Source organism: Cannabis sativa, chromosome 7 (assembly GCF_029168945.1).
Source record: "Cannabis sativa cultivar Pink pepper isolate KNU-18-1 chromosome 7, ASM2916894v1, whole genome shotgun sequence".
Lineage (NCBI taxonomy): Eukaryota > Viridiplantae > Streptophyta > Magnoliopsida > Rosales > Cannabaceae > Cannabis > Cannabis sativa.
In genome coordinates, this window is record NC_083607.1 from 4,944,135 (window position 1) to 4,966,994 (window position 22,860).

General features: G+C 29.6%; 2 protein-coding genes and 2 long non-coding RNA genes across 5 annotated transcripts; 1 reads left to right on the top strand and 3 right to left on the bottom strand.

Moving 5' to 3' along the window:
• Positions 1–777: 777 nt before the first annotated feature.
• On the top strand, positions 778–2,577 carry LOC133029284 (uncharacterized). Its single transcript, XR_009683436.1, has 2 exons — positions 778–1,850; positions 2,054–2,577. It is a non-coding gene; the product is annotated as an uncharacterized LOC133029284 (long non-coding RNA).
• A 16,076-nt stretch (positions 2,578–18,653) lies between these two features.
• LOC133029123 (uncharacterized) lies at positions 18,654–19,189 on the bottom strand. The gene is made up of 2 exons (XR_009683328.1): positions 19,130–19,189; positions 18,654–19,030 (listed from the first exon to the last, which is right to left on the bottom strand). It is a non-coding gene; the product is annotated as an uncharacterized LOC133029123 (long non-coding RNA).
• A 246-nt stretch (positions 19,190–19,435) lies between these two features.
• LOC133039581 (uncharacterized) lies at positions 19,436–20,919 on the bottom strand. Its single transcript, XM_061118474.1, has 6 exons — positions 20,895–20,919; positions 20,581–20,798; positions 20,413–20,478; positions 20,194–20,304; positions 19,737–20,096; positions 19,436–19,645 (listed from the first exon to the last, which is right to left on the bottom strand). Exons 1-6 carry the CDS (start codon positions 20,917–20,919, stop codon positions 19,436–19,438), a joined length of 990 nt encoding a protein of 329 aa, XP_060974457.1.
• Positions 20,858–22,409, bottom strand: LOC133029285 (uncharacterized). Of its 2 annotated transcripts, none has more exons than XM_061101763.1 (3): positions 21,478–22,409; positions 21,286–21,378; positions 20,858–21,047 (listed from the first exon to the last, which is right to left on the bottom strand). In XM_061101763.1, exons 1-3 carry the CDS (start codon positions 21,853–21,855, stop codon positions 20,949–20,951), a joined length of 570 nt encoding a protein of 189 aa, XP_060957746.1. In that variant the 5' UTR covers positions 21,856–22,409; the 3' UTR covers positions 20,858–20,948. The 2 variants fall into 2 exon arrangements, with proteins under 2 accessions (XP_060957746.1, XP_060957745.1); XM_061101762.1 differs by having other exon boundaries at positions 20,858–21,158.
• Between the last annotated feature and the right edge of the window lie 451 nt (positions 22,410–22,860).

Below are 22,860 nucleotides of genomic sequence, written 5' to 3' on the forward strand. Positions count from 1 at the left end.
CTTGTACCATTTTAAAAAATGCAAGGTCTATTTTGTTATTTAGCAGAAGATTCACTTAGGGTGCGTTTGGAAAGCCACAATGTAATTGGATTTGTGCGTAATTGGAGGTAATTACACAATTTGGCATGTTTGTCTGACCATGTAATTACACTGTAACTGTGTAATTGGAAGTAATTGAGGGTTCCAATTACACTCTCCAATTCTCATGGCCCCCCATGAGAATTGAATGTAATTACACTGTGTAATTACTAAAAACTTTCCATATTAAACATTAGCTATTAAAAAATATTATTTTCCTATGTAATTACTAACTATTTTGCCAAACAAGATATTAGGAATTCATATGTAATTACCACCTCATATCCAAACACACCTTGCATTTTAAAATATAGTGTAATTACTACCCTAGTAAGTAGGGGTGTTCATCCGATCCAATCCGCACTTTTTTGGTCAAACAACATCCAATCCGCACTAAGTGCGGATTTCATATTTTGGATCCAATCCGATCCGCATAAAAGTTTAAATCCAATCCAATCCAATCCGCAATAGTGCGGATTGGATCGGTTATTTTGGATCGGTTATTTTTTTAATAATAAATTATTTAATACTTCATAGAAAAAAAATTAAAAAAAGACTATTGTTTCTTAATCTCCAATAATAACCTATTTCCATCTCTATTTTTATACAAATTAAACCAATATACATATATATATATATCATAGAAAAAAAATTAAAAAAAGACTATTGTTTCTTAATCTCCAATAATAACCTATTTCCATCTCTATTTTTATACAAATTAAACCAATATACATATATATATATATATCAATATATATACTTATTTTTAGATTTACACTAAAATATATATGTATCTAATTACTAAAATAAATAAGCTAGTGTATATATATTTAAACTTTATGTGTATGTATCTATGTGAATAAGAATTATTTTTCTTGTGTTTTTTATTACAAAATAAATAAAATGCACCAACTTAATATATTACTAAAAAAAGATTAAGAAATTAGAAGTTTGTGTCTTTTTTTAATTAATATATATTACATATTATAATTTTTTTTAAAATATACATAATTAAGTGCGGATTGGATTGGATCGGTTACTTTTTGAGGTCAAACAACATCCAATCCGCACAAGTGCGGATTTTAGATTTTTCAATCCAATCCAATCCGCACAAGTGCGGATATCCGCATTTTGCGGATTGGATCGTGCAGATTGGATTGGATCAGATACTTTGTGAACACCCCTACTAGTAAGTACCCTACCTAGTAATTACACAGTTGCTTCCAAACACACCCGTAGTAACTTTTGTAAAACATAAAATTTAAAAGAGTAATTTGCGGCATAAATACCTAAGTTTTATGCCGAGTAGCAGATAAATACTTAAGTCGTATTTTGGCGGTAAAAATACCTTCCGTCACTAGTGTGACACTTCCGTAGGTACCTGGCCGTTATGTGCCATGTTAGTGTCCACGTGTCACTATGTGATTAGTCCAAATCATTTAATTTTTAAGTTTTATTTGTAAATCAATTTAAAAATTAAAAATAAAATAAAAATAGTTTAAAATCAAAATAAAGTAATAAATATTTAATATATATATATATTTTAATTAAATTAAAATAAATAAATCATTAATTAAAACCCAAAACCTAAAACTAACAAATAAACACAAAAGAAAATTGAATCATCCCCTTTCATAGTCCTCTTCTTCATCCTGCCCTTCTTCTTCTATGTGAAGAGTTGTTTAATGATATTATATTTGTTTGGGTAAAGGGGGTACGTTCTCCCTTGATCATGGGGTTCATCGTCTTCTTTGCATAGAGAAAATTGAAAGGTCATTCCCCTACATCTCTATCCCATTTCTCTATCAAAAACCCTAATTTATTTTCCCCATTTTGCTTCAGGTCTTCTTCTTCTCCTTCTTCTTATTCTGTTTTGAAAGAATGTGATGTTTTTAATCTAAAAAGTTGTGGTTTTGATGAGAGTTTGGCTTTGATTTTACAGTCCCTTGAAAGGAGTGTTTTTTTTTTTTAACAGGAACTTTTGTAGAGGAAAAAGATGTTAGCCTCTAAAACTGAGGAGAGTGTTCGAGTTGGGGGCAGTTCCATTTTGCAGCCTCAATACACGCGTGAAAGTTCGGCTATGGTTCTCCCTGCTCAGAGTCGGACGGAGCAACTCCGGCCGTCTATGGCTCCAACGGACTTCACCATTTTGAAAACTATTAGATCTGTATCTCCCACGCTCTTTTCTCTCTCCCTGCGGTATCTTTCTCTCTGTTTTACTCTATGCGAAGTGTGAGGGAGATATGGGTGAGTTCGACAGAATACTTGGCTTGGCGGAGATCTGGTCATCGACGGGACCATTATGGTTTGATTTTTTTTACTGGATGTATTACAGGTTTCTTTGTTCATCATTAAGGATTTTTTAGGAATGTTTGTATTATTTTTTTTGGGTTTTTTTTTTTATTATTATTCAAGTTTTTTTGGGTTTTCTTGGTGGTCCGATTTTTGTTGTCAATTTGATTTTGCTAGATAGATGTTGGTGAGTGATGAGGTTTTCGACAGCATTTGATGTTGCTATAGGTTTAAATGGGATCTGAGTAAAAAAAAATTGGGGAAGAACAATGGATGAATTTGAATTGGGATTAAAAATTATCTGGGTTCGGGAGCAATGGATGAACATGAATGGATATATTAAATGTATTTAATTTTATTTTAAGTATGTCATTTAGTTTTTTTTTTTAAAAATAAATTATGTTTAATTGTAATATAATTTTTACTTTTTTTTAATGATATTTTTAATTTTAAAATACTTTTTAAATATTTAAATTAATTTTTTAAATAAAATATATAAATTAAATGACGTGGACTAATCAAAGAATAACACGTGGACATTAACCTGACACATAACGGCCAGGTACCTACGGAAGTTCCACACTAGTGACGGAAGGTATTTTTACCGCCAAAAATACGACTTAGGTATTTATCTGCTACTCGGCATAAAACTTAGGTATTTATGCCGCAAATTACTCAATTCAAAATAATATTTACACATTAATCATTTATTAGTAAAAGTGAAGAATTTAAATATAATTTATTTGTACTTATTTTTCATTCTCCATTAAATTTACAATTTCATAAGAAGGATGATGTTTGATATTGATCGTATTTGTTCATCAATATTATACTTGTTGTTTTATTTTTCTTTTCAATGATTATGTTTTGATTATATTTAAGCCTTTTCTTATTATTGGATTTGATAATTAGTTGTTTGAATTTCTATTTTTAGTGAACTCTTATATCTTATGTATTCAGAATGCTAATTTATTCAATGAAGTTGATATTTTATCTAAAAAAAATTTCATAAATTCAATAATAATAATAATAATAATCTATTATTAAAATATGTAGACTTTGAAAAAAAAAAAAGTAAGATGTTTCAAATTTGTAGTCCAATCTTTTAAAACTGTAATATAGGGATTCAAAAGTAAAAAATATCATACTATAACTGAATGACCATTACCTATTTATTAATAATTGACAAAACCGTTATTACTGATTATTGACTATTTTTAATTTAGTCTCACATTAAATTAAAAATTATTTTTATAGTATTCATATATTCAAATCATAATAATTATGTTCTTAAATAATATATTTTATTTTAAAATAGACCACATAATTTGATTCATCTATATAATAATTCAATGTTAGACTTTTTATTTGGGCTTACATTAAGTTTTATTGGTTTTATTAAAACTTGGGTTGATTGGATAGTTCTTTGCTGTGGTAGCCCATATTGTTGGTGATCAATTGCTAATGGGCTTAGCATCTGTGTGTAAAGTCTAGGTGAAGCAGAAGTGTGGGCTTTTCTAGTTGACTGAAGCCTTTGATGAGCAGGCCCAACCCAACTAGGGTTTTGTAGCTAAGTCCCCTCCCTAACTCTATAAATACATATTGTCTCATCACAATTGTATACCTTTTGATAATCAGATAAATAAAACTGCTTCTGATTTAGAGATCTAGGGAAGAAGACTTAGTTGATAGTATTGCACTATCAAATTGGAATAACTGCTGTGGATCAAACAGAGATAATTGCTATGGATTAATCAGGTACACATACCTAATTATTATATATTACTATTGTGTTCTATGTTATATACAAATGGATCTTGGTATATTATTAATTTTCTAACATGTGGTATCAGATTGCCTATTGTATATGATTTAGAACCTATAATTTTTATAACAATTAATATGTATATGTTACCTTTTTTTTTTCCAATTACATATTAATTTCGTTATTATTTTATGTTGAATTTTTTATTTTTCGATCTTAAAAGTTTAGGGGTTTTATTCCTCATTAAATTCTCTTTCTTTTGATATATTACTTGCATAAAATCATTGAGTAAATTAGGAGAATTTTAAGATTAAACTTTTAGGGTTTATATATTTTCTTTATGAAATTAATTTTTTGTTTTTCAATTCTATTGATTATAATCTGAAATTAATTGTACATATCTCATCAATCATTGATTTAAAATGTTTCTAAAAGTTTAATTTCCGAATTGGATCAAATTTTCGGGTTACTTTGCTTCTTTAGTTTTTAGATTAGTTTTAATTTAGATCTACTTAAGTTTATGTGTTGTTGCATGAAATTAATACCATAGATCTATTAGAAATCGTAAACCAATCAAAATCCCTCTTTTTCCCGTCCATTTCGTCACTTTTTTGGCCGGAATTTCGTCCCGACCCGCTCGGGTCTGAACCGGGTCGCACAAAACCCATTTTTTCAGCCATGGAGGTTGCTGGAGGTTGAAGACAACCTGCTGGGACGAAGCCCACTCGCGGCTGCCGGAGAGTGAGAGAGAGTGAGGTAGTTTCGTGACTCCGTTTTCGACGATTCTTTTTTTCAACATTATTAGAATTTGATTTCTGAATTTTTGGTGATTTTTAATTAATTTTTTGACGCCGTTTAATAATTATTATTATTTTAATGATAATTATGCAGTTAAAAAATTATTAAAAATATTTTTTGATGATTTTTCGAAATCTGTCGATCATAGAAAATTTTTTGGGTTTCTTCTCGTTCCGTATGACATAGTCACTCTCTTATTTGATTTATCTTGACTATGTAATCTCCACCAATATTCTTTATTTCACATTTTTCCATTATTTGTTGTTCTAAAATTTTAAAACTTGATTGTTTGATGTAAAAATAATGTGTTATGGTGGACACTTTATTTTTTATTATCAATATATTACAAGCAATTTATATATAACTTTTTAGAAATTTGGTTGAAAATTATTAAATTTTTAATGATTATTTTATCACCAAATTTCATATGTTATAGAAAATATTTATTTTGGTTGGCTATATGTGTAATTACTTGCCCAAAGGTAGTAGTTATATATATTAGTTCACATTCCATGAAGTGAGTTAATATTAAATGTGTATATTTTAATTATTTGCCCAAAGGTAATAATTTAAATATATAAATTTATTATTATTTTTTGCTTGAATTAATACATATTTTTAAGAAATTTATTTGCCCAAAGGTAATAAAATTCTTAAATGATATGTATTTTTTCTTTGTTGTTAACTTCATGAAGGTAGATCATGTGTGTGTTATATTCTCACCCCAAAGGGGAGTTTATAATGACTAGTTGACTCTACAATATTTTCTAATGCATTGCTCATATTGCTTATTCAAGTTTTAATTTTTGGATTTTTTGGTCTCCTTTCTGAGAACATTAATAACGTTTTCATCTGAATTCTGAATGCTTCAACTTTAAGACATGGAAACGAGATGTGAAAATTGCTTTAGGCATAATAGATTTGGACTTATGCCTTCGAGAAGAAAAATCTGCTGATCTTATACTAATATCAGAATTGTTGCCCAAAAAATTCTTCATGCACATTAGAAAAATTCAAATCATCTTAGTCTCATTGCTGTGAAACGTTTAATTCCTGAACATCTTTTGGTGGTTTGCCAAACACCACAAATGCTAATGAATATTTCAAAGCAAAGAAAAACTATTTCACACTAGTGAAATCGCTGCAGTTGGACATCTTATGAATGCAATGACAACCATTCAGTATGATAAATCAAAGGAGTGCGAGGTTTTATTTTAAAAATTATTAATGTTCAGTACAAGTTGAAAGATTATAATATTCCTCTTCCCGACTTTTACACTATTCTTCAAGTTCTTCATGCACTTCCTGCCTCTTTCAGCCTTATCAAGACAACCTAAACAATTATAGTAAAATATAAAGTGTTAGTAACCTTATTTCTCAGTATAAAGTTAAGCAAAGTAAGCTAACAAAATGAGAAGAATGAGTCTTCTCACTTTGTTTCTCAACTCAAGCCCAACAAAGGATAAAGAAAATATGAAAAGAAGCAACCACAACCAGGGGCTAAGGGATCTCAGAAGATAAGTGAGAGGGAGTCAAAGCTTAAAGGCACTTATGTTAGAGTTGATGTTATCTATATTGGCACACTTATTCTTGAATTACAGTTTAGTGTTCAGATTGTTTTGAACAGTAATTTCTTGATTCCTATTTTTAAAGTAATTCAGTTTCGCTTCCGCTTTTAGTTAAACAATGATTTTCTTTTCGTTTTGCCAATTATAGTGTTGACATTATGTTTGACTCCGAATAATTAGAAACTGTTTTTACTCTGATATTCTTTTCAAATTATCATTGACTTCCTTAGCTTCCTTTTTTAATATTGTGAATATTGTGGATAAGAAATCTTATATTAAGATAACATCCTTATTATTCTGGCACGATAAATCGGGTCATATTTCTAAAGAAAGAATTGATCGATTACTTCTAGCTAAAATTCTTTCTCCTGTTGATGTTTCTGGTTGTGATACTTGTGCTGATTGTACTGGTGAAAAATTGACTAAAATAAGAAAGCAGACTGCTCACTATAGTCACTCTTTATAAGAGATTATCCACACTAACATCAGTAAACCTTATTGCAACACGTTGTGCAGCAACAAGTATTTTATAACTTTTATCGATGTTTTTTCTTCTTATGGCCTCACCTACCTGATCAGAGACAATCCAACGCTTTTGATAAAGTCAAAATCTTTCGAAATGTTCTTGAGAAATCATTGGGAAGAGTCATAAAATTTGTTCATTTTGATCGCGGAGGAGAATATTCTGGTTGTTATATAGAATCTAAACAACACATGAGGCCTTTTGCTGAATATTCTCCAGAATATTGTGTAGTTTCTCAATACAATATGTCAGGTTCACTGAGAAAAATGGCGTTGCTGAAAGCACTCTCATGGATATGCTTAGAAGTATGATGCGTAGATCAAATCTTCCAGAGTTTTTTATGGGGTGAAGCACTTATGACTGCAACTTATATTTTAAACCGTGTTCCGAGTAAATCTGTTCCCAAAACCCCTTATTAAGTTGTGGACTGGGCGGAAGCCTAGTCTGAATCATCTTCGTGTATGGGGTTGTCCAGCTGAAGTAAAGATTTATGATCCTAATTTGAAAAAGTTAGATCCGAGAACAAATCTTTGTTATTTCATTGGTTATCCAATGCGATTAAAATGCTATCGCTTTTACTGTCCTACTCGTGGTACGTGAATTGTTGAATCTCAGACTGCTAAATTTTGATGTTGCTGAAAATATTCATTCACCATCTCTTGAAATGGGGGAGTCATCTAAAGGAATTTTTATTCCTATGTCTTTTTCAAGAGATGATAATAATAGCAGTCTTATTCTTACTCTAGTTGATAACGCTCACATTGCTGATGAATATATTGCTCCTACTATTTAAGATGACGAGGGTCCTACTATTGATGAGGAACCTATTATTGAAGAAGGTTTTGTTGTTGATGAGGGTCTTGTTATCAGAGAAATCTAATTGTGGAATATGTCATTCAAAATGATGGTCAATAAATAGAGGTTATTCCAGAAGTACCTCCTATATGGAGATCTCAAAGACAAAAGATGTCAATAAGGTGTGATGATAATTTTATTTACCTTGGAGAAGGTGAATGTAATCTTGGTCATTTTGTGGAACCTCTCACTTATAGTGAAGCACCTAATTGTCCACATTCTTCGAAATGGATAGAAGCTATGAATGATGAGATTAAGTTCATGGACAAAAATAATGTATATGAGGAAGTTAGTTCTATTACCTGATGGTTTCAAACCAATAGGTTGCAAATGAATTTTTTTAAGAACTAAAAGGATAAAATGGGGCAGATTGAAAGGTTTAAAGCGCGTTTAGTGGCTAAAGGCTTTACTCAAAGAGAAGGTATTGATTACACTGAAACTTTCTCACCTGTTTCTACTAAAGATTCATTCAGAATTATTATGACCTTAGTTGCGCATTTTGATTTAGAGTTGCATCAAATGGATGTTAAAACTATTGTTCTGAATGGAGAATTGAGTGAGCAAATTTTTTATGTCTCAATCTGAAGGCTTCGAGGAAAATGGAAATGACAATTTGGTTTGCAAATTGAAATGATCCATTTATAGTCTCAAACAGGCATCTCACCAGTGGTACTTGAAGTTTAATAAGGTTGTGACACTGTTGGGTTTCATCGAGAACAAGTTTGACTAGTGTATTTATATGAAGATCAGTGGGAGTCATCATATTTTTCTTGTTCTTTATGTAGACGATATTTTACTTGCCAGTAGTGATTTGTCATTACTAAATGAGACAAAAAAAAAAAAATTCCGTCTTCCAATTTTGATATGAAAGATCTTGGAGAGGCATTCTATGTTTTGGGGATTGAGATCCATCGTGACAGGAATCGAAAAGTTCTTGGCTTACCTCAAGAAGCTTACGTTACTCGTGTGCTCAAAAGGTTCAACATGAATTTGTGTAAAGCTGGTTTCGTTCCTATTCTGAAAGGGACAAATTTACTAAGCAACATTGTCCCAAGAACAACTTAGAAAGAGAAGCAATGAAGAATATCCCATATGCAAGTGCAGTAGGGAGTTTGATGTATGCTTAGGTTTGCACTAGACCTGATATTGCTTTCATGGTCGATGTTCTTAGGAGATATATATCTGATCCTGGCCATGATCATTGGGTTGCAGCTAATAAAGTTTTGAGATATTTGCATAGAACGAAGAGTTTTATGCTTGTGTATAAGCATGTCAACAATCTTTAAGTTGTTGGTTATTCAGATTCAGATTTTGGTGGTTATGTAGATGATTTAAAGTCAACTTCTGGCTATATTTTCACTTTTGTTGGTGCTGCTATTTCTTGAAAAAGTGTTAAATAGACTTTGATCGTATCATCTACTATGTATGTTAAATTTGTTGCATGTTATGGGGCATCTTTGCAAGTTTTATGGTTAAAGAATTTGATTTTAGAGATACGACTAGTTGATCCTATTTCCTCTCCTATACTAATCTATTGTGATAATAGTATTGTTGTTTTCTTTTCAAAGAATAATGAGATTAGTAGTGCTTCTAAATATAAGGAAATAAAGTATCTCACTATTAAAGACTTGGTTAAGAAAGGAGACATTGTGATAGAATATTGAAAGACCGAGTTGATGTTTGCAGATCCTCTAACCAAAGGATTAAGTGCCATATTGTTTGATAAACATGTTTTTGATATAGGCATTTTATAATCTTTTGTTCCTTTGGGTTAGTGGGAGTTTCTTGCTTTATCTTTTGAGATTACATTTATATGTAATTTACTTGTTGATGTTATGAACTACTTTGTGGGCCAATACTTTTTTTATTATTGGATGTTTATGCTTTCAGTTAGGCTTTGTTATATTCTCGAGAATAATTGAATTGAAAGCATGTAGTTCATATCTTGTTGTGATCATTGTATTTTAAGTATATTTGCTTAATAACAATGATATGTTGTTGGCTTAATTTTTTAAGCAAGTTTAGTGACACTTACTTATGTTAAGTGGTGTATGATAAATTTCACTGGCTTATTTATTAAGCATCACGGTATCAGTGAAATTGAGGACTGATAAGGATATTATGTTATTTTAAATTGATCACATGTTGAACATAAATCCTTACCACACTACTAGACTTATTGACCATGTCGATTTAATACTTTGGTATTTGTGATTATGAATGTCTTTTGTTGAGTTAAAAACAATATGACTGTCATAGTTCATTATCAAAGGTTAAATTGGACCGGTATGTTGAGATGCTATCAGAGAACTATCATTTTTAAAGTGGCCACAAATGTTTTCTTGTTGTTCATCCCATGAGTCGTTTTCAAATAAAATTATTTTGATATATAATATATATGTATTAAAATTAATGTAGCCCAAGTGGGAGAATGTTAGACTTTTTATTTGGGCTTACATTAAGTTTTATTGGTTTTATTAAAACTTGGGTTGATTGGATAGTTCTTTGCTGTGGTAGCCCATATTGTTGGTGATCAATTGCTAATGGGCTTAGCATCTGTGTGTAAAGTCTAGGTGAAGCAGAAGTGTGTGCTTTTCTAGTTGACTGAAGCCTTTGATGAGCAGGCCCAACCCAACTAGGGTTTTGTAGCTAAGTCCCCTCCCTAACTCTATAAATACATATTGTCTCATCACAATTGTATACCTTTTGATAATCAGATAAATAAAACTGCTTCTGATTTAGAGATCTAGGGAGGAAGACTTAGTTGATAGTATTGCACTATCAAATTGGAATAACTGCTGTGGATCAAACAGAGATAATTGCTATGGATTAATCAGGTACACATACCTAATTATTATATATTACTATTGTGTTCTATGTTATATACAAATGGATCTTGGTATATTATTAATTTTCTAACATTCAATACACATTTAATACATAGAATTATGATCCTCAATAAATAAAAATAGCGAATTAGAATTTTTGCCCTCCGAACTTTGACATGTACCAAATTATGCTCCCTAAATTTTTGTTGTTGTTAAAAATTCTTCCTGAACTATTGAGATTGTTGGATTTAAGGACTTTTGTCCAATTTTAATAAGGAAAGTTTAAACTGGATGAAAGTTCAGGAGGCATGATTTAGCATATGTCAAAGTACAAGGGGCATGATTTGGTTGATATTAAAATCCGAGTAGCATGATTTAGTACATAAACAATTACTTAATTAGTAAAATTGAATGAAATTGGACAAAAGTCCTTAAATTCGATAATCTCAATAGTTCATGGGGAATTTTTAAAGGTCAAAAAATTTCAGGGAGTATGATTTGGTACATGTCAAAGTTTAGGGAGCAAAAATCCTAATTTGCCTAAATAAATTCTAACATTCTCTACATCCGTCAATCCCAAGATAGACATCTCAGCTCTCAACGTCCGAAAATTTTGTACTTATTAATTATCATTATTTAGCACCTTAGAGCATCTCCAATGGTAGCATCCTTTAAGGATGTTAAAAATTTACACATCATCTAAAAATATAATATTTTATTTTATCTCTCTTACACATCATTTTTAGCACTTTTCTAAAAACACTCCAATGTATAGCACTCTTTAAAATGGTTATAATTATGATCTCACACATTATTATTTTATATATAATAGAACCTCTATCTAAGAATACTCTATTAAAAAATAACCTCTAATTTGTTATAAAAAAATCAAGTCCTAATTTAGGCCAGTTATAAATAAGAATAACCTCTAAAGTGTAATTAGTTATACATTTTTTGAGTCCCGTATTAACAAAATATACCTCTATATAAGAATAATTACATTTTAATAAAAATATATACATATATTTTGTAAATGTATTTATGTAAAATTAAAATTTTTATTTTAAATTGTAATACATATATAAATATTATATTTGCTCTAAAAGAATTTTATTATGATATAGTATTAATGATTGTTTATCGTTATTATTGTTACATTGATATTTTTTGATATTTTAAATTTTTTTCTAGTGTAATTCTATCTAGTTATAATCTCTCAATTAGAATATAATTTGCTTAGTCTCAAGTGTATTTTTAAATAGAGGTTCTACCATATAACTTAATTTTTAATTACAATAACTTTTAGCTTCAATTTTTTATTAAAAAAAATGAATAGCATCAATGCCACAACATAGTATCCATGTAAATTTCTACAATAACATCATTTTCTCTCCAATGGTATAGCATCTCAATATTTTACCACATAATATGTCCACCTCACCAAACATTCTTTAAAATTTTACCATTAGAAATGCTCTTAAAAAAGCTACTCTAATCTAAATTTATATAACAATATAATAAAATTTTTATAATAAAACCATGAAAAAAATTCTATATTATTACGTAACAATAGAAGATCTTTATTGAGTGAATATATAGTAGGGCTATTTACAAAAATATGGAAAAATAAAGATAAGTTTTGATATATATGGCATAAAAACTTAATTACACTAAATATGGCATTTTTTAAAAAAACTTACAAATATGGGAAAAAATCTTGAGTAATGCCATAAAAAACTTAAAATTTGTGTTTCTTTTTATTTATTTTTTCTTTTTAAAAAAAATAAAATACTAAAATAAATAAAAAATGATCTCAACTATAGATATATATTTTTTTTTTTACAGAAATTAAACTTGTTTTTTTTTTTTATTTAAACTACTATTTTTTTTCTTTGTTTTTTTGTTAAAAACTAATTATTTCATTAAAAGCAACAGAAAAAAAAAAAACCAGTTTCATCAACATCATCCTGAAGAAAAAACAATATAAAAAATTATAATCTAAAGATAATATAAACTTTAAAAATCAGTTTCATCAACATTGAAAGAAACTATTAATTTCATTAAAAGAATAAAAAAAATAGTTTCATTATGTTATTAAAATTTTTTTTCAAGTTACTTTTTTATTATTTTGTTTCTAGGTTGGAAACTTACACTTATATTTTGTTATTAAATTATTGGTAGGCATTATGTGTTGTTTTGATTATATTTGTGATTAGTATTTTTTTTTTTTTTGTATATTTGTGTGTGTGTATGTTTTTATTTGATTGTCTGATGAAACTGGTTTCAATTAACTTTATTATTAACATTTGTATTTTGTTATGATTTTTTATAACGTCAAAACTGGTTTCACATGTCGAAACTGGTTTCACATGTTTTAACTATTCTGTAATGGGGTTGCTCAATTTTTATGATATTATTATATATTTTTTCGTTTGTATAAAACCAGTTTTATTATTGTATGATATTTGAACAACAATTTTTATTTTATTTTAATTAATCGATTTCGACATACATATTATTTTATTATTTTCATAACCGGTTTTTTTAAGTAATTAATTTTTTTATTGTTGTTCATAATTGAGTTTTATTCAATTTTTTATTAATTTATCTCAAGAAACTGGTTTTTATTTGTTTGTTTTTATTTTGGTTGTTTTACTAACCGGTTTCTCACATTCATTTTTTTTATTGTTATTCTTTTATGGTTTTTATTGCACTTTTGTCTCTTTAATTTTCTTTGTTTCTTTTTTTTCTCTTTGATTTTAATTTGTGATTCTCTTTGTTATATTTGCTACATATTGTATGTTTAAATTAACTCTAATTTTTGAGCAAGCAAATAAAAAATTAAATGCTAAAATAAAGAATGAAGTTAGAAGTTTGATTATTAGGTATTGATATAAATTTTATATGTTCGAAACTGGTTTTTAAATTTAGTATCGTTAATTTGTAAAAGTTTAGTTATTAGGCATTGTGTATTTTTTATTATGTTATTGTTGAAACTATTTTTTTTTTTTTTTGCCTCTTTTAATGAAATAATTCGTTTATTTTAATATTGATGAAACTGGTTTTTAAAGTTATTATCGTCTTTAGATTGTAATTTTTTTCATTATCTTGTTGATGAAACTATTTTTTGTATTCTTTAAATGAAATTATTAGTTTCTTTCAATGTTGATGAAACTAGTTTTTAAAGTTTGGATTCTTTTTAGATTATGATTTTTTATATTGTTTTTTTTTTCAGGATGATATTGATGAAACTGGTTTTTTTTTTTTTTTCTGCTGTTTTTAATGGAATAATTAGTTTTTAACAAAAAAAAAAAGAATAGTAGTTTGAATAAAAAAACAAGTTTAATTTTTGTAAAAAAAAATGAAATATAAAAATGTACACTTATTAATTATATATATTAAGAGAAAAAAATTAGGTTGAGAAAAAAATTGAAAAAAAAAAGAGAGACACAAAGAGAAATTAGAAAAAAAAAATAGAGAGAGATAAGCGAAAGAAAGAAAAAAAAAGTAGCAACTGACTTAAAAGTTGAAAAGAAAAAAGAGAGCCAAAATTGACTAAAAAATATATAAAAAAGACAAAAAAAAAAAAAAACTTTTTGAAGTTTCAATAAGTAAAAAAGAAAAAAAAAATTAATAAAAGTATAAAAGTAAAATGTTCTTGTCAAATAAAAAATGTAATGTTTGAAAAAAAATGTAGTATTTGGTGTAAATTTTTCAAATAAAAAGAAGCCCTAAAATGTAAGTGTAAAATAAATTAAAAAAATAAATAAAACTAATTAAGCTAAAAACAAAAACATAAAATATGGGATTGGATAATAAGTTTATAAAAATATGGCATATTAAATACCATAAAAAACTTAAATGTGAAAAAATGCCATAGAAAAGTGGCAAACCTAAAAATGCCATATTTTTCTAACTTTGTTATGAAATCTCATATTTCATGTAATTTTCACTATATAGTAAATACATTTAACAAAACCAAATAGGCTTGTATAACTTCTAATTAATTATATTAATATTACCATATTTTGTGATTCTGGTGGCATTATTGCTGTTAGTTAAAAGCTTTATTATCATATCTTATTATCCTTTAATTGCATATGTGCAATAGTTGTCTAGTAATAATTAAGTACGTTAATTATTTCAAAATGGGTAAAATTATTTTGGGAAATTTTTATATATATACATTATATACATTAATATTACAGAAAAAACGTTAAATGAAAACAATGCATTTGTATGCCGTGACACGTCATCAAGCTTACCGTGATTAGCTTCAATAATTTTGGAACCACCGGCGATGAAGGAGACGCGCCCACAATTCCATATTTCTCGGCCATCTCTGCGCGTGGTTCTACTGTTTAAAACAGAAATCTATAAATACCGTAAGAATAATACACGAAAACGAAAAACAGAAACCAAACCAACCTTGAACGAAAAAACACCATTGACGGAAAAATACAGATCTCGACGAATCTGAAAATTAGAGAATCGATCATCATATCTCTCAAAACTGTTGCTGTATACAACAAGCAAATCATCGTCTCTCTAATTCGACCTACAATTCAATCCATCAATAAACCTATGAGCTGATCACAACAAACAAAAAATCGAAAAACCAGAAATCGTTGCTTCAAGGAAGAAGAAGAAGTCCGTCAACTACAACATCGAAAACTAAATCTGAATAAGGTACCTATTATACATTACGATACATACTACTGCTTATAACACATTACACCTTCCAATTCCTGAAAACACCTAAAAATCCATCATGTTTGTTAATTCTGTTAAACATGATTATTTGACAATTAATCAGTACTAATCAGATAGTTTACCAGTTGTAATCATAACTGATAGTAAACTAATCAATACTAAGTACTTTAAAAAATACAGTACACTATAAACCTTCGTAATTGTAATCGCTCCAACATTATAGTTCAACATATAGTCATCTAATTAGTAAAACTGCATATAAACCTTACTATAAAAAATATAAAATTTAGTTTATGAACATCACACCTATTACATGTTTATTATTTTTGTATATACATAATGTTTACTGTATACAATACTTAACATGATTAAACTAAACAAATCACGCAGAAATATGGATGTTAGAACAGTGATTCTTTTTTACAATGGAACTTGGGTTGACAAAACAACATACGTTGATTATGAAGTCGAAGGTATACTAATTCCAACAGATTGTTCACATTATGAGCTTTCTCACATAGTATACGAAGCTTTGAATTTGGACGAAACAAATATACGATTGATCTTCAATTTCAAGTAACTGAAGGCATACCACCAATAAGAATCAAAGACAATAGTGGATGCAAGTTTTATGAACAAATACGAAGGAAAAATGATGATGAGACCAAATATCCTATCTGTGTTAACATCTCAACATCCACAACCGACAATGAACACAATGATAGAGTAAACTATACCTACAATGGGGAAACTAGTTTACAAACAAGGCAACTGCTACCAACAAGAACGAGAATATGCAACAAAGATGGCAGATTATGTGATTGAACAAACTCAAATATCGATGGAAGAAAGCTCCGAAGAAAATCAAATAATTTTAAATCCTCAAGTTGCTGAAATACACATTGGCCAAGTTTTTGCAAACAAGGAAACCCTCCAACAAGCAGTAAGCCTTCACTCAATAAGATACAATCAACCTTTCAAGGTAAAAAGATCATCAAAACTAGACTATAAACTAGTACGTATTGATGATAACTCGCAACCGGACATTCTTAGCATCAAAACATGGAAAGACTCGACATGTTTATCATAAGAAAAATAGAGCATACTCATACATGTTCATTGGACATCACTTCGGAGACCATCCTCAAGCTACAAGCAACTCTGGTTGGAAAGGTTATAAAAAACAAGTTTGTAAACCCAAAAAGAGATTACACTCCAACAGAAATTGTGGATGACATGGCAGATGATTACAGTGTCTCTATATCTTACCAAAAAGCATGGAGAGCTAGAGAAAAGGCAATTGTGGATGCTCGTCGCTGCCCACAAGAATCATACAGTGAGATACCATCAATTTTATACATGATGCAAATATCAAACCAGTGTAATAAAATACTTCATCAACATAAAGTACTAATATGCTATATAGGAATTTATACTATAAACTAATTGGTTACTTTTGAAACAGAACAATCACGGACCTAGTAACGAGATGAAGATAACAAATTCAAATATCTATACTTTGCGTAGGTGCTTCAATAAAAGGTTGGCAACACCGTACACCAATAATAGTCACGAGATGGAACCTTTTTGACAAACCAACATGGAGGCACTTTGTTGATAGCAAGTGCACAAAATGCAAATAGACATATATTCCCACTTGCATTTGCGATAGTAGATTCGAAAATGACGGCTCTTGGGAATGGTTTCTTCACAAAATAAAGGAAACTTATGGCGAAAGAGAAGGTCAATGCATCGTATCGGATAGACATGAGAGTATACTAAAAGCGTAAAAGAGACCTTTCCGGATATAATGCATGGGGTATGTTGTTACCATTTGATGAAGAATATAAAAATGAAATTCAAAAAAGGAGGTGATGAGCTCAAGATTGCATTTAATAAAGTGCATCTAAAGCTTACAACATAGAAGATTTTGAAAAGAGCATGCAAGACTTGGACAATATAGATGTAAGAATAAGAGATTACTTGGTGAATGAAATTGGTGTCGAAAAGTGGACAAGACTATATGGCATGAACAGGAGATACAAAACAATGACATCAAATATTGCCGAATCGATCAATGCGGCCTTGAAAGCAAGAAGAGACCTACCCATCGCAACTCTACTAGAATGCCTACATTCATTGGTGCAAAGATGGTATTGGGAAAACAAGAATAGAGCCCAAAAAACTACAACAACAACCGGCAAAAATACCTCGAAAAAACATTAAAGAAACAAAGAGATATGAGTTTAAAGTACAAGGTAATTATGTATACGTAAAAATAAAAATTGCTTACAAACATATTTACTCTGTTGTAAACTTAATAATCGTTTACTTGATTAATACAAAGTTGAAACAAGAAACCTTCGGTATACCAAGTACACGACAACAACGGATCTCACATAGTAAACTTGGAGAATAAAACATGCCGCCAACGATTTGAATATGATGAAATGCCTTGCTCTCATGCAATGGCTGTACTAAGCAAAAGGAACCTGTCTTGCTACAAATATTGCTCATACTACTACACGAAAGAAGCTTTTATGGCAACATATGAAGACAGTATACTCCCATTAGGTGAGGCAACATCATGGAATATACCAGATTTAATAAGAAATATTGTAGTCCTCCCACCTAAACATAAGAGAGCTGCCGGAAGACCAAAGAAACAACGATACAAAAATGGACTTGAAGCAAAAGCACAAGTGGTATGCGGTCAATGTCACCAGAGAGGACACAACAAAAGATCATGTAAAAATGACCCAGTACTAAAACCACCAAGAAAAAGAAAAAGATCATAAGATCCTGAGGTAAAATGAATAAATGTTGGTAAGCATCAAACATGGTTACTAAATAGACAGTATACAAAAACAATTTACAATGATAATTGTTAGTTGATAAAGCTTTTCAATGTATTAATACAAACTTTTAATAAAATGATTACAATTCGCTTAGATTCAAGTAAGTTTTTTTTTTTCCTCCTCTATATATGAACGGTTACCAAATATATGAACGATTAACTGTAATTTATTTACAACCATTTTAAAGGTTAATAAACCATCACATTGGTTTATATCACTTAGAATGGTATACAGAAATGTCATTGGTTTATAAGATCAAACAAAATTAAACAAAAATCACATAAAAAAAGCCAGAACACTAAAACTAATTTCTAAATCCAAAAAATTAACATATTGTCTCACAGAAATACATAACATAAAAACTGCAAAACATACTGTGCCAGTAAACCAAAAGGTTACTTCAAAATTAAAATAGGCAAGAGTCTCCTAAAATATTACTGTTCCAAACAGTTTCTTAAACAAACACAAACATAAACCTAAAAACAAAACAACATGACATAAAAATACACATAAAGTTCAAAAAAATGTAAACTAGGTTTCCAACATGTTGTTCTATTACATAAAACTATGGCATCCTTCCTGGATGCTCCGAAGTAGACTCGTACCCACCCAACTCCTTCTTCTTTGCATGAACAAACAGATCAACACACAACTTCTTCCGAGTGAATGCAATGTCCAACTTCTTAGGAATCTTATCAATCAATCCATGCATGAAGAAATGAGCATACTTTATGATAAAAACACCACAATCACTACATCACAAAAATAAACCCATAGCAATTGTCAGATAACAAAAAATAAACAATAACATAGAATCATAAATATAAAAAAAAAAAAACAAAGATAGTTACCTATCCTCTTGTTGTGGCAAATTATCAACCACGACAATATCAAACGCATCAGTATCTTTTACCTTGCCGGTGCTTACTACTCCCGTCAATATCTTTTCTCCCCTCATAGAAATTAACATGTGACAGTAAGATAGGAATTATTACAGCAAATGCACGAACAAAACTCTCTGAGTTGTTCTTGTACCTCCCAAACCTCATAGAATTCAACACTTTTAAGCATCTCATCTTAATGTCAAGAATACACAATATCCAATGAGCAAGAACAATCACGTTAACAGCATTAGTACGAAATCAAGCTCACCAGGTTTATTGCATAACATATAAAAATCCGCTATGTATGCAAAATGCCTTAGAATCCTTCTTAACCGAATCAACATTTTCACCACTTGCAACAAACTCATTATATAATTCAAAAATTTGAGAAGCAAAGAAGCAATCAGTAGTATTACCAGAAATTTTCACAGACTGGTCATACTTTAACTTCTTTCTCAAATAGTAGAAACAAACATCAATATGCTGCAATAAACATAAAACAATCCAAAGTTATAAACAAATATACAGAAAAAGTATACAATAAACAAAAAAAAATATATAATAACACACTAACCGAGCATGACAAGTTCTTCCCAACAGTAAGCAAATCATAGAACCACATCTTATCATCAATTTGACAAACCACAAAATCCAATGGAACCTTAAGCTTCCTATGACATTCTTTAAACTTCTTCACTTTGTTTTTATCATTAAACCCAATCTTAAACCACTGATCAAAAGATTTAGCTTGCACATCATCAATCACATTGAAAAAGCCAAATCCAAAAGCACATGATCCAGGACGTCCACCTTTTGGTTTACCAATACTACCTGAACCAAATTCTGTGGCATACGGACTGTTGTATACAGAACTAGGTTTCCTCTCTCTATTTCCAACTGTAGGAGTTTCTTCCTCCAATTTTATAGACTTTCCCTAGCATTCAAAACAATTTCAAACAAATAGAAAAAAAAGTAAGTGAAAAGAAAAAAAAAATAAACTACCAAATAACATAAACAAAATAAAAATAAACCTTTTTCAAACTGTCTTCATAGGAAACCAAATGATCATTAACAACCTCCATGGTAGATACAGAAAAGCTTTCTTGAGAACCATGCTTCTTCTCAACACCAACAACATCAGTCTTAAAATATCATGCAGCAAAAAAAACAAAAAATATGTAAACATAGTAAACCAAAAATCAATACTCAGAACATAATCAAGAATTAAAAAAAAAAAAAAGTAAACAAACCTTGTCCAACCCATAGGTAGATAAAACATCAACATTTGTTGCCTCTAATTTATTTAAAGACTTATCCTAAAAACAAAAAATAAAAATAATTAAACATGACAAAATGATTCAAAATATAAAATAAACTAAATAAACAAAAAAGTATACAGTAAACAAAAAATGACAAACCTTTTTAATGCTTCCCTCATAGGCATCAATCTTTTCATTTATAATCTCCAAAGCAGACACAGTGATACTATCCTCAGTGCCTTGACTATCAAACAACTTTCCCTTACTACAAACACCTTCAACATCATTTACACTTGCATCTACATCAACTCGCTCGCCCTCAACATTATCTTTATTACTCCCATCCGCAACATCTTTTGCTTCTTCGCATTCTTTCCCTCAACATTGTCTTTATTTGTCCCATCGAACCAATAGCTTTAACAAAGATCACCACCCCCCAAACCCTGTAAATATACAAAACAAACATAAAAAACATTTGACAGAGACAACAACCAACATAGTAACAAATCATCTAAATAATGAAAAAACTAAAAAATAAATAAACTTGCCTGGTCATCACCACCATCATCTTCATCCTCCTTAGATTTTTTAACAACATCCTTAAATAGGCCATGATCATCAACAACCTGTTCTTCATCATTCAATTTATCAGTATTCTTTTTTTCTTCAGTAAACCAATCAGGTTTACTAGAAATAAAACTCATAATATCAAATGAAGGAGCATCATCATTAAAAACCTACAAAAAAATAAAAAAAAACCCATTAAACAATAAAAACATTAATAACATAAATAAAAAATATTCAAAAAACAAAAAATATTCAATAAACAAAAAACAATATACTAGTTTACAAAACAATAATAACCTGAGTATATTGGATATTCTCATCGAGTCCAACAGTTTCAATTGCATCTTGACTTTTCACATCAAAAACTTCAACATCATTTAAATCATCATTCTTGCAACAAAAAAAAAAAGAAAAAACCAACAAAATCAAAATAACATATGAAAAAACAAAGAAACATCTAATAAACTAATAAAATAAACATAATCAAACCTTGCCATCGCTCTCATCAGGACTATCATTTCCATCTTTAGAAATTTTTGCATTTTCAATAGCTTCCTTCAACTCATTAAACTTCAATTCCATAAAAAAAACCAAGCCTTCACTGATCTTTGAGTCAATATACGACTGAAGACTTAACTGCAACTCCTTGAATCTACCCTCCAACACATTATTCAATACTTCAATAGACTCATCAGTCTTCTTTTGCCTAGAAATAAACTCCTTCATCTTACGCATCACACCATCGACATCAAACCCACCAGTAAACTCCTTCTGTACACCAGAAGATCCAACTCTATCAACATTAAACTTTGAGAATGGAACATCATCAAAGTCATCATCTGACTCTTCTCGGCCAATAAACTCCATTCCAGTAAGCACCAATAAACCTTTTATTTCATCTTCAGTAGGCACAATATGTTTTCCTTTCAGCTAGCAAAACAAGAAAAAATAATTAGTTTACAAAATATAATAAAAACAACAAATAAACAATTTACAAAATATAAAAAATACCTTATTTGAAGATAGAACTTTCTTCTCAACTTCACTTGAATTAGGATTTCCAATACTCTTCCATCTACAAAACCTATATGGTTTACCAGAATCATAGGAACAAAACTTTGCCTTCAAGCACAAAGGAATGGTTTCATACAACCAAACCAAAAATGCAAAAGGTAAACCAGGAAGTTTATAAGATCGAGGACCCTTTTCCAAATGTTTCCCTTTAACCTTAGCAAGAGGCTTAACAACACATTTTCCCTTCATAACACCCCTCAGACCAATCTTTAAATTGTGCAAAGTTAATTCAAACACTGGTATACCCCATGGAAAACTACCATACTCATCAACCCCAATTATGTTCAAAATCTCAACAGGAACTTTTTTTGAGTAAACACTACTAATCAAACAATTAGTAACAAGGTACAAAATACCATCTTCACAAAGATACTCATCCGACTTGAAATCACTATACATAAACCTATGCTCAACAAAGACTAACGATCCTTTGTCGATCACAAAAATATCGATCAACAAAAGCATTTTCTCTGTGTGTATACTTACTCAAATCGGCATCACCAACACACAGTAAACCAGAAACAACAGCAAACTCAGCTAAACTGAATCTGAAATTCTCATCACCAAACTTAAACCACATTTCTTTTTCATTTTTCTGATATACCTCCCTATGTAAGGCATTATGAACTAATTGAGACTGAAAACCAACAGGATGGCTATCCAAAAAATAACCAAAACAAGTAGCACGAAACAACTTACGTTGATCTTTAGTCAACTTGGAATTAATATTTTTGACAACAATGTTATCCTGATTAGGGAATAACATCACTTTTCCCTGAATCTTTTCACCAGGCTTGA

What these genes read in the sequence shown, in the direction of transcription:
- LOC133039581 (XM_061118474.1), bottom strand. Translation starts at nt 20,919, where the DNA reads ATGTTGGTTGTTGTCTCTGTCAAAT. An exon ending in CTACCTATGGGTTGGACAAG is followed by an intron (nt 20,305 to 20,412) that starts GTTTGTTTACTT and finishes TGATATTTTAAG; the next exon opens with ACTGATGTTGTTGGTGTTGA. An exon ending in ATGAAGACAGTTTGAAAAAG is followed by an intron (nt 20,097 to 20,193) that starts GTTTATTTTTAT and finishes TTTGAATGCTAG; the next exon opens with GGAAAGTCTATAAAATTGGA.
- LOC133029285 (XM_061101762.1), bottom strand. Translation starts at nt 21,855, where the DNA reads ATGGAGTTTATTGGCCGAGAAGAGTCAGATGATGACTTTGATGATGTT. An exon ending in CTGATGAGAGCGATGGCAAG is followed by an intron (nt 21,379 to 21,477) that starts GTTTGATTATGT and finishes TTTTGTTGCAAG; the next exon opens with AATGATGATTTAAATGATGT. An exon ending in AGAATATCCAATATACTCAG is followed by an intron (nt 21,159 to 21,285) that starts GTTATTATTGTT and finishes ATTTTTTTGTAG; the next exon opens with GTTTTTAATGATGATGCTCC.